Raw genomic sequence first — 12,727 nt, 5'->3', positions numbered from 1 at the left:
GTACAAGTATTACTTCATGAGTTAACCATCGATTAAGTTAATCAGAATTTGATCAAAATTAATTTGAAGTCATGTTTTTATATAAAGAAACAAATTTTGGATAGCTATTGAAGAGAATATGAAAAAACAAACTTCGTTTTTGACCATTTTTTCTTTCGAAATTATTTTCGTTTTATTTATATTATGTTTGTCATTTTGAATTATCTTGTTTTACACCAGTGTTATTTTTATATGTTCATTAAGTGCGTTGTAAAATACTTAAATATAAAATTTTAGTTAATTAATATATATTCGATCGAATCCATACTATTAACACAAATTTAATCAAACGAATATCAAACGAAAAAATCGCGTCATTTTGACAGTTTTTACGGCAGAATTTAACAATATGTTCGCAATAAGAAAACAATGCACACAGATTAAAAATGCAATAGCTTTTCTTCCTCAGATTATAATCCGAAAAAGCATTATTAAACATTATATTGTACACGATGAAAAATACAAAATTCTCATATAGAAATGTATATTTTATTTATATGCAAATGTATTTTAGAATGAAGTTATTAATTAAAAATGAAATTTTATCTAACCCATGGAATTAATAATAATATTACATTAATTTTTACTTTAATAACTATATATATCCTTCTACCGTTATACTTTTTATCGATAATTCCAGAACACATAACCGCGAAGTGACGTTTTAAACTTTTTACCACAATTTTCAATTTTTTAAATATCAGAGTTGAACAGTAACTAGTTACAAAGTTAAAAAATAAAGTTAAAACGTTAATAATTTTTAAATTTTTTAAATCAATTTTGAAGCTAATTTTTAACTTTAACTAAATACTTATTAAAGTTATTAAAACGCATAAACATTTATTGATTAACCTTTTTAAAAATTTACTTAGGTATAGAGAAATACTTATCAAAAAATCAAGATTTCTTCATTATTTCGTATAAAATTAATTTACAAATAAAATTATTTAATGACCGAAATTGTTTTTTTATTTAAAGCAATTTAATTTTAAAAAATTATGACATTTAATTTAATATAAATAATACGTTTTAATATAATATTAATTTTGAATTTAACTTAATTTAATCTTAACGCAACTTTTAACTGAGTTATTAGTTTTCCGAGTTAGTCTTTTGTTCATGCAATACTTTTACTTTTAATAAAAGTAAATTCATTTCAAACTTAAAGATGAGAGGCCAATATCGGTTTATGGAGAATGTTGGTGCCTGATAATAATTTTGCGCGAATTTTTACAGTTTCCAGCTCACGTAAACTGCGCGCCGTATATTTGTCTTGAAATCCTTAAGCCGAAGTACGTACTTTTGTGATATTACGTGTTCCTGCTTTGGTTAAGAACTGCATTTCAAAACCACCGAACTTTGAGGCTGGAAATCGATATTGCCCCTCTCATCTTTATAAATTATCTTTATCTTTGACATTTTCATCGATCTTAATTTTATAAGCCATTAACTTTAACTTAATTTAGTTGAGAAAGAAAGATTCATTTACCCAATCCCGTAAAATATTTAGAAATATTATCATCAAATTATTTATTAAAAGTTCCCGGAATCCCTTCTCGGACATCTAGGTCTATGTACGGATGTTACCTTGACACGCTAACGCTCAAAGTCATGGCCAATCGAAGATGTACGCGACGTCCTCGAGAGAAACCGAACGAGTTGTACGCGCGATCTCGACCATGCCGTCGACATGAGGAGTGTGTACGTAACTGTAATCAGCACACGAGTGCCTTGAACGATTTACATCGGGACTCGTCGACAAGTCGCATTTCTTTGGATGTTTTCCATTTAGCCGACGAGTCGACGCGAGTTGATTCACAGTGTCATTCCTACTTTTCATTTGATTTGTGTCACTGCGTGTTGACGATTCACATCGATTCGCGAATCACAATACCACCTCAAGTGCATCTAAAGAGGTGGAAAGGAAGAAAAGAATCTAGAACTCACAAATTAATATTAAACTGACGAAAAAAACCCGTTTTTTCATTTATTCTGCATTATGCCTACACTCATCAGTCGTTATAATCTTCCCAATAGTTATGCAACCGTTATGTTTCGAGAAATGCATTCATTCTCTTTCAAATTGGCGCAGTTTATAGATTTCATATATTTTTGAAAAATACCATTTGGATTTTACTTCAACGAAATGAAAAACATCACTTAGATTTTGATACATTAATTTTTTCTGCGAGGAGTATCATATATTTCTACTCTACGCCTTTTCACGTTTTTTATCCCTTAAGAGGATGCTAAAGTCGTCCTTTTTTACCGACCGAACGTTAATTTTCGGGTATGCCGTTCTTCTAATTGCATTTACAGATTTAAAAATCCTTTTCCACAATTAAAGTATAGACAGTAATGTATAATGGACGCTATATAAGGATAATGAAAACAAAAAAAATTGGAAAATTATTCTCAATTTTTTTTGTTTTCCTTATCCTTATATAGCGTCCATTATACATTACTGTCTATACTTTAATTGTGGAAAAGGATTTTTAAATCTGTAAATGCAATTAGAAGAACGGCATGCCCGAAAATTAACGTTCGGTCGGTAAGAAAGGATGACTTTAGCATCACCTTAAAGTTACTGTGGGGTCTGTCCGACCCCAACGAATGTTTCGGCTGAATGGTCTCTACATTATTATTATTTTTTTTTGTTCAGTAATTTTTTTGCTATGTTCGATTTCAAATTTATTATAACACGAAATTGATTCACATTTCATACTATTTGAAGAAAGTTTAGTAATTTTTTTTATTTAAAACAATCACTAGTTTGAGCGCGAAAAGTCGTTAGGATCATTTTAACCCCATGTGACCGTTGTGATATTTTACTGAAGTGTGGCTGTTAAGGATTAAAAAAGGAAATTTGTTTAAATTATACACACACACACATCAATTGTTATAACACTTCTCAAGCTAAAAATAGATTTATCGTATAGAAAATAAAAGTGTCTCTGTTCTTCTTCTGACATAATCATAAAGCTATAAAGCTGAAACGTTTTGCATTTGATGAATGCATTCTATTTATCATACTAAACTATTAATTTGAGTTACTCAAACCGATCAAATATCATTAAAAATCATGTGAGGATTGGGCGAGCATTTTCTAACAGGAATATTACAACATTAAGCAATGTAGAAATTTACGAAAATAACATCGTGAAATAGAATCTTACAGTCAGTTGCTGCAATTTCTAATATTAATAATTCAAGGATTACGATAAACACACAATCAACACCGCGGTAAACATCGCGGTGAGCGCCGATTTAGTTCTAAAAACGTCGACGACAAGCTGCGCAAGAGAAATTTGAGCGTCAACATAATTCCATGAAGAACAGGTTTATGACGTCGGATTTACGCGCGCGAACGAAGATGAAAAGAGGAGAGCAGCGTCGCGACGCCATATTAATACGTCGTATTAATCAGGACACTGTCATTCAACCTTAATCCGATGTCCGACCGGAAAGCCGGTTATTGTTATGCGGCCGGCGAGAGGACCATCGGGACTTCTCTCCTCTTATTGCTGCTCAACGTAGCGCGATTGCGAAAACGTGGCCGAAATACGCCAAGACGTGTGTTCGTGCACGCGATATCGTGCGTTACGTGGCGCATTCGAGGGCACAGTCGCGATTAAGCGCAATCGAATGCGTAGTCATGTGCATCGCGAGGAGGATACGTATCTTGTGTTTGTCTTAGCACGTTTCATTACCAGAAGTTCCACGAGCAGATATAAATTTCAATAGGGCAACTCCGCTCTGTATATGCCGCAGCTATCGAAGAAATAATTTATCAAGTATTATATTTGCTATGGTTAAAAGGTGAATAAACTAAACCAATAAAAACTTTCTACTGTTTGCTGTAAAGAAATTAGAAGTATGAAATATATTTATTTTCTTATGTTTAAAAGAACTTTTGAAAGCGCTTGCATTTTCGTTGTAAGTACTCGTATATCAAAAGGGATTATTCAGTGAAACAATGAAGCCGAACAAAGAATACAAGAATCAAGCACTTTGCTTATCCTTTACTGTCTCTCTGCATTTATGTATCACGAAATAACTACTAACGATAAGTTTTACGTTCCTTACCGTGAGAATAATCATTTTACGTAGGTTGTAACGCAACGCTGTGTTACGTTGACAAATTGATTCAGCTCATGTTGGTTTTGTTAATATTAAAAAAAAACTGAAATTACAACATAATATTAATAATATTGCGTAAAATTTAATTAAAGATTAATTAAAATAAAAAAATTCATAAGCATATAATAAAGCACGATGTCTGAGAGAGAGAGTTTTAAAAAATTGTGTTTTTATTTATTTGCAAATATTCTATATAGAAAATATATTTTATTTTCGTGAGTGGAAATAAAGATTTTACTCTCACTTATTGTTAGTTTATTTCCCCACAAATAGAGTTTTTACAAAATAAAATAAGTTCATTCGGTTCAAGTATCTTGTTCGAGAACGTGGTAAATTTTCCTTGTTAAAACAAATTCCCTTTTTAAGCAATTAAAAATTTCAATAACACGCTTTAAAACAAATAAAATTTTTTTCAATATGTTACATGCTAACGCTCTATTGGAAAGATATCCAAAATTGTCATAATGAAATAAGTTAAAATAATCTTTTTCCTTACAATTTTAATCTAAATTTTTTTTCTAAATTTTTACTAAATACTGATAATATATCTGAGAAATCAAAACATTAAAAGCACTGAGGATCACTATACGTTTCTGAGCTTGAAGAACAGTTATTTTTAGTAAACTATCTTATCATTAGAAATGTGTACCTGTGCACAGTGTCGATAAATAGTTTCCTGTATCATTGTAAGTCTTAACGGATTTCTAAGAAAAAATTCTATATCGGCAGACGTGTAAGAATACTAAGAATCGTGTATCTTGCGGCATCTATGACAGCAGCGATTTTTGACGTCATTTTCAGCGTCGCGTGTATATCACGTTTTTGTTCCACTTTACGGACGGCGTCTCTCGAATGAAATCCATCAAACTTGTACACGTTTTGATGTCGTTCCTCGAAAAAAAAAAATAAATAAATTATTTACTAATCAAACGCTTTATGATGCAAAGGAAAAAGTTTCGGTACATCTGTTACAAATATAATATAATTAAGAACGTAGATCTATTTCAAAAAGTAGCAAAGGAATCTTTGTAATCACCTATGAGGGAAGACAGGAGTTGAGCCCGATTCGATCTCTTGTTACATTTACGGATTTTTAAGGTCTGATAACAGCAGAAGACGAGACAAATTGCTCTGCGGGATCCTTTGTCTCTCAGTTAATGAACAGGCTCGGATAGATTTCAAGCATCGACTTTCAGATACAGCCGTACAAACGCTTTGTCCTTCGGCCGATTACGATTTTGAAAGGTATAGGAGGAATTGTCAGTATGAGTCTATTGTTTTATTCCAAATGAAAATATTTTAAATATTACTTATCTTTAAAATAGCACTGATTACATCGTTAATCTTTATTATGAACATTTATCGTAAAACAAAAGAGGGCTGTGTACGCGGATAATTAATAAATTAATAATAAATTTCAAAAATTAATAATTATATATTCAAGATATATATAAAGTCTGTTGTTACCATTTATATTTCTGAAACGATTAAAAAAAATTATGAAAAACTGCGAAGTATGTTCGATCATTTCAAAGGGCTACTCTAAATCCCCCAATTCCCTTGAAAAGCTCCTCGAAATGATCAAACACTTGTTTTGTAATTTTTCATAATTTTAAACAGTTTTCCAAATATAGACGGTGGGAAGAACACGTAGAACGCGTCGGTATAACACGGATCGGATAGTACCTAGTTAAAAAGTTAAAAGTCAATAACTAATTATAGTTATAATAACTAATAATTCTAAACTAATAACTAAAGTTAACTTTAAATGAGTTAATTTTTAACTTTATCATTTTTAAAAGTTATTTTTACTGGTTATTTTTAAAACACTTTATCTTATTGATTTTTTCTTTTAAATTAAAAATTTTCCTAAGCAAAGGGAAAAATATAATACATTTCCATAAAATGGAATTTTCATAAAAAATAATATTGTTTTGTTACAAAATTAGTTTATAAGTAACATATTATAATAATTAATTTTATGTAATTCTTTTGTTATTTTTATAATAATCTAATTTTTAAAAATTACAACATTCTGTTCTAGTTTAATATAAACAGCGCTTTTAAAATTAATTTTTAATTTAACTTAATTTAATTTTAACTGAATTTTTCGTGCAACTTTTAATGTAACTAAATTAATTTTATAAGTCATTAGCTTTATTTTATTTCAATTTTAAAACAAATTGTAACTTACCCTATCCTGGTTTAACGTATTACACTCAAAAATCAATACGATATCGTTTAGTGTCTAAAGACTGCGTAACATTTTATACGACTTTCGTCTGATAGTTAACACGTTGGCAAATTGATTGTCAGCCGTGTAAAATCGTGTTCCCAACGGATCCGGCAACGGTAACGAAACCGCAATGCAGTGCGGCAATGCACTTTCAAGCGAACGATTGTGTGACCTGCGGCTCGCGCGGACGCGATCACTCGGAAACTATCGAGTACCGAGTGGGGTAAACCCACACTTGCTCGCCGCCTCCGATTTCGGCTACTTTGCTACACACGTCAATTATGGATCCATCCAACATTAACCCCCCTTTTTTTATTTCAAATTATTACGTGACCTAGGATGCGATTCACTTGACTGGATATAATCAAATTTGAAGCATTTTTTAATTTATCAATATATAAAACTCTTTATTCTAATTAGTCGAGCAAATGTTTCGCATTCGAAACATTTATAGCATTAAGTGAATGGCACCCCAAATGGATATATTAAGCGACAAATTGCAAAATTTCGAAAATTTCCTTTCAAAAATAAAAACATTTGCTTTATTATAAAATCTCAAAATAAATGTAAGAACGCTGTCTGAAATAAATATTATCTTCGAGTTCATGAAACATACCTGAAACAAATAGGGAAGTTAACGCGATAGATAAAACTGGATACGTACGTGCGTCAATTGACAAAGATAAATTGGACTCCTTATCTATTGCTGTTATACTCTATTGAGTAAAACAATTGCCAAGTCGATACGATTCCTTCTTCAATCAATAAATTTGTTTTATTTTTAGAACATAAACTTTATATTTCTGGATTACGTACCCAAGGTACGTATGTATGAGTAGTATTGCGGAAAGAGGGATAATCCCTCGCGAAAAAAAGAAAATTGTAAAATTTTTTCATATAAAACTTAATTTTTGAGACAAAAAATGACTTTGAACGTTAATATTTTAACTACTAAACTAATTTCGGCGTTGCGCTCTAAAAACTTTAAAATTGTAAAGTACGCGCCTATTTATAAAACGATGTAGGATCAGATTAAAATTTACCAAAATGAAAATAAATGTAAAAAAACATTAGGAAACATTTCTAAACATTAATTTGAAATATGGAACAATTTCAAATATTTACGTGGGTACAATGAAGCTTTTTTGAAAAAGTGCTATTTAGATTGTATTGGGTACATATGTATCAACGTGACCTAATTATATGTTTATCCTATTTTTCACAAAAAGCGTTAGAAAAATGGATAATAAAGTGATCCAATATTACATTTATAAGTTTATAAATTTATTATGATATTTATTACAATATTACATATTGACATTTTTATTGACATATTAACATACAAGAGTACACAAAGAATTATTTTCGTCAATCCATTGAGTGAACAATCGACTTATCTCAACTTTTTTCCTTAAAACCGTGGCTTATGAATCGGAGTTCAGTGGGTTAAAATTTATAATCTGAATTAATAAAAGTACCAAAAAAAACATTACTATTGATAATATGTGTTTTCATTATTAATCTAAGCCATATTAGTTCTACCATAAAACAATTTTTTTTTCTTTGATTATAAGCAGGACGTTATGTCGAAAGTATAAACTAAATAGAGCGCTGTAAAGTATAAATATAGAGCTACAATAACACGAACTGCGGAGATTAATAACCATCACTTGATTGTTATAGAAAGTTAGGACAGTAACCTTCCCACGATATTAAATATTAAATCATAACAAACATACTCAAGAAAATTCTACTTTTGACCTCACCGTCGACAACAGAGTACACAAACTGAGCAGTCAACTGTTGCAAACAAGTCACGTTGACGACATACTAACGTTATTTGTTCAATTCACCATGTAACTACTTAGAAACAGCAAGTAAGCTATATTGGTTACTAGGCCATATAGGATACACTTACCTTATAATATTATTTATATTTATAAAATATAATTTAATAGGGTGTTTACTATCGGAGAAAAAAACTGGGAAAACTTGTAATTTGCAGGAAATTTGTCTTGGATTTTATTGATATTTAGGAAAATTTTTGAGAAATTTTATTTTTTAATTTAAAGTCTATCTCTTTTTTGATAATGCAAAATCGATTAACAGTAAATATAGCATACATAATCCACGTATGTTCTCTTGTCCCTCCCAAGTTTCTATATACAAAATTAGTGACAGTATAAGGTACAAGACATAGTTTAAAATTAGCGTTGTACGTTTAATTACCTTTCGAATTCTACATTCGGTGAGTTTGATCCGTATGAGAGATATCCGTATATCGTGGACAAATCATTATGTCGTATCTATTTTTATTCATTTATATTTTTTCTTTTTAGTATCTGTCTAAATTTAATATTCAAAACTCGGATGGCTTTTCTTTGTGATTGCACGCGATTAAGAAACATTAAAAGATACAATTTAATCGATAAGTTTATTTCAAAGTTGCGTTACAAAATTCTCTAGTTTTACTTGAAATTGTAAATAAAATTCCTAGAAAATCGGAAACTTTTCAGAAAATTCTCTTACAAAAATTGAGTATATATTGACTTCATTTAATTATATAATTTCAAATAAATTATATAAATTATTATTACCAAAAATAGAGTCTCTTGTGAGAAAACTACATCCTGCGTTTTCGACTCGTCCTTTCATGAAAAATTATCCTATTATTCTCAATTACACTTAAAGACGCCTTATATAACGAATGACTTTATATAATTCACTGACTGTGAGTGACTTTATATAAATCCATAAAATCTATTACATAATATATCACTTAAGAAGGAAAAATGTGGCAAGAGTGGCAGCTGCGGCTTTCATAAATCACGAGTATGACACCCGCGGTGACACTCGGCCGTTCAAGCAGTGTCATCAACAAGGAGCTGGCTGTAAATCTTTACATCCCCGACGGGCGCTTTTCTGTTCCAGGATGCGCGGACGGCGGCGGCGACGCGCCCAAGAAGAAAGGTTTCTTCAAGGGCTTCTGGAAGCGGTCGCGCCACTACTCGCTGGAGAACCAATAGCCCAGGTGCGCGAGGGTGACGAACCACCATCATCACCAGCGGTACAGGCAGACGCGGCAGCAGCAACGGCAGCGGGGCATCGCGGCCACCACAACCCTCGCGAGCAACCCCTGCTGCTGTATCGTCCAGTAACCCCGATTTTACAACGCGTACATCGACCGCGACCATCCTCTCATCTCCCCAAACCGATCCCGCACGGCACAGAACGTACCAGCGATGTTCGCAGCAATTTTGTAACGTTGCTGAAATGCGTTGTGTTCTGCGCTGTATGGGACGTGCACCCTTTGCACTCGCGACGGTGCATTTCCGCGTTCCTCTCGCACGCGTTTCACCCTCCGTTCCCGCCCCCACCCTCTCCTTCGATTTGATCGACTACGTTTTACGTTTAGCTTGATCTTTGCATCATTTGTGAACCGAAATAATATTGATTCTGTGTATGATTTGATAATCTTGGCAGTCTTTGAGCTATATACACACCTATAAACGTAACACTCACGTAACACTCACAAGTACACGAAGCAGAAAACTTGCGAAAGATTATCCTTTACGTTGTGTCTTGTATCTTTTCAAAGAAAGAAAACGAAGCGAACTCCAGATCTGTTGTATGTACATAAGATTATAACGATACAATTGATCTTTCCACAATTCGCCCTAAACGGTATTAAAACAAAATCTGTCCCTTTGGTTCCTTTCAGAACAAGGTCAGCCGGCATGATTTTTTCAGGTCCGCCGCAATAGGGTGAGTCTTTGCGTGTTATTCAGTTCCCATTTACAATTTGACACCCCTCCCCCCCCTTCATATGTCCTCCCTAAAGAAAAGAAACAAATTATCGAATATTTTTCTTTAATGATGGAATTCACTGATTCGATAAATCTATCTCGTGCGATAAGTTTATCGATTTGATCACTGACCGACTTCCGGAAGAGAAATTTTCCCCCCGGTAATTTTCTACGCGAAAATTTCGGAGCCCTCGCGCGAAATGATGAGACGTCAGCCTTACTCGTTGTCATTAATCAGCTCGGAGAGTTTGCGCGGCGCCGGGGAATCCCGATTACTTTCGCGGGAGTATGTGTCACGGTCTGTAGCTGGAACGAGAGTATCGTCTCGTATCGAAACGCTTCTTCACGCTGTCTCCGTCACGCTGTCTGTCACGCTGCACTGGGTTCCCTCGCCACGTGTTATCGCGCGTCTAAAAGAGATTCGCGAATTCGTACGAATTCACGTGAATGCCGTACGAATGGATGTATAGACGCGTTTCTTACGCCAATTGACGAATTTGTTCTACTTCGTTTGAATTAAGTTACCTTTTACAATTACATAATTAATTTTTGAAAAAAGTTGAAAGTTTTTAATAAATATGACGGGACTTTTACCATGCGTATCCCACTTGGAACACCAAAAGAGAGAAGTATTTGATATTTGTGAATTATAATTGAATATATAAATAATTATAGTTTGGAACTCTCTATTTTTATAATTGTTATAGCGATAATGTTAATAATAGTAACATACAAAGTGTTAAACCGACCAAAAATAATTATAAATTATAGTCATTTTTGGTGCTAACTATATTTAAATTATGGTAATTACAACTATTCTTTTATCGCAGTAATAACTATAAAAATGGCACTTCCCTAACCACATAATTAATTTTACATTCAATTACACCGAATGAAATTAGTCATTTTCTATAATTTTTTGAAACAAATTCGGTGTATATTTAATTATAAATATCTTAATTATTAATTAATATTAATCATAACCGGCACAAAAAATTCTAAACTTAAGATTAGATTTATGTCAGTCGCAATGGTTTTTAATGCTGAATAATTTTAATCTCCAGTTTATTTGAACTGCGCACCGCATATTCGTCAGACTTGAAATACAATTATGCGGAATATGGATACTTTAGAAGCATTTATAAAATCATTTTTCTCCGATAAAAAAAACTATATAAAGATTTTATTGCGAAAAAATAACACTTTGATCAGAATTCGAACGTGAATCTCTATATTTCGTCCTACCAATTCGACTACAGAGGCAGAAAAAATTCAATTACACCGGAATGAAATTAGTTTCATTTTCTGTAATTTTTTTTTTTTAGACAAATTCGGTTTTTGTCCAATCATGAATATCTTAATTAATAATAAATATTAATTATAACAGACACAAAAAATTCTTTTTGATAATCTTACACTCAGAGAAAAATTCATGACAGTGAATGTGCAACTATAAACGTAACAACTATACAAGTTTTATATATAGAATTAATGTACATAGTTCGATAAACTATTTTATAGTTATTGCAATTAAAACTTTAGTTGCAGTAATTATAAAATAGTTTTTATCATCACGACAATATTTGTGCAGTTTATAGTTAAATTGCATCTCAACGATAATTACATAGCTATATAGATTTTACTACAAATAAGTTATGATAATTTCTTTTAATTTACGTATGGCCGATTAAGTATACGACCAGAATAATTATGATAGCAGTGGTGTAGGACCATAAGTGCTAGGATTGAGAACGAGGGATTCCGAGTTGGAATCTCAGTCAGTTCAATTTTTCCGTTACCTATATTTGTATTATTATTTTTCTACAGTGTCCAACAATTTTATTATAAATGATTAATATTACTGTATTGTTTTAATTCATATAACTTATTATTGTTTTTGTTACAATTTTGTTACATAATTGAGGTGTTATGTGTTCATAAGTTTTTAGTTGCTGAGACGATTTTTTTTCTCTGAGTGTAACGACATACTTAATTTTTATTCACTGAGCAAAAAAGTTATTAACTTGACTAAATTTTTTTCATACTTGATTAAATGTCTTCAGTTCAAATATTTATGTATTTAAGTTAAATATATATGTAATTAACAATAATTTATATATATAAATATTTAAACTGATTCAAGTATTTTATGTATTTAAGTCAAATATATAAATAAATACTTAAACTGAAGAAATTTAATTCAGCCGAAAAATTTAATCTAGTTAACAATTTTTTTCTTTATATAAAAAAAATGAAACTTTACTACATCACGTACTTATAATACGTAATAACGACAAAGTATAAAAATAGCCTTTTTTTGCAACTTAAATGGCAAATTTCTCAAATTATGACGTGCTGAATCAATTTGGAAATCGGCATTCAGTATCCAAAAAAACTATAAAAAATAACTCATAAAAATAATCTCATTCTGATGTTAAAAGAAAAAGTAATTTCGTTATTTAACTGTCTATAATCACAAGAATCAAATACCTTTCTCTCGGTGAAT

At 31.5% G+C, this 12,727-nt stretch overlaps 1 protein-coding gene across 8 annotated transcripts in view; it reads left to right on the top strand.

Annotated features, from left to right (window-relative positions):
* Positions 1 to 11,418, top strand: part of LOC105200666 — a 352,642-nt gene extending 341,224 nt beyond the window's left edge. For all 8 annotated transcript variants that reach the window (XM_026137093.2, XM_039457855.1, XM_039457849.1 and 5 more), the window contains one exon: positions 9,347 to 11,418. In XM_026137093.2, the coding sequence (XP_025992878.1) occupies positions 9,347 to 9,441 (95 nt within the window). In that variant the 3' untranslated portion in view covers positions 9,442 to 11,418. The remainder of the gene's footprint in view (positions 1 to 9,346) is intronic.
* The last annotated feature ends 1,309 nt before the right edge of the window (positions 11,419 to 12,727 follow it).

This window comes from Solenopsis invicta, chromosome 15, assembly GCF_016802725.1.
Source record: "Solenopsis invicta isolate M01_SB chromosome 15, UNIL_Sinv_3.0, whole genome shotgun sequence".
In the NCBI taxonomy this organism is placed as follows: Eukaryota; Metazoa; Arthropoda; class Insecta; order Hymenoptera; family Formicidae; genus Solenopsis; species Solenopsis invicta.
Note: the sequence above shows the minus strand (reverse complement) of the source record. Positions and strands in the feature narration are given on the sequence as shown.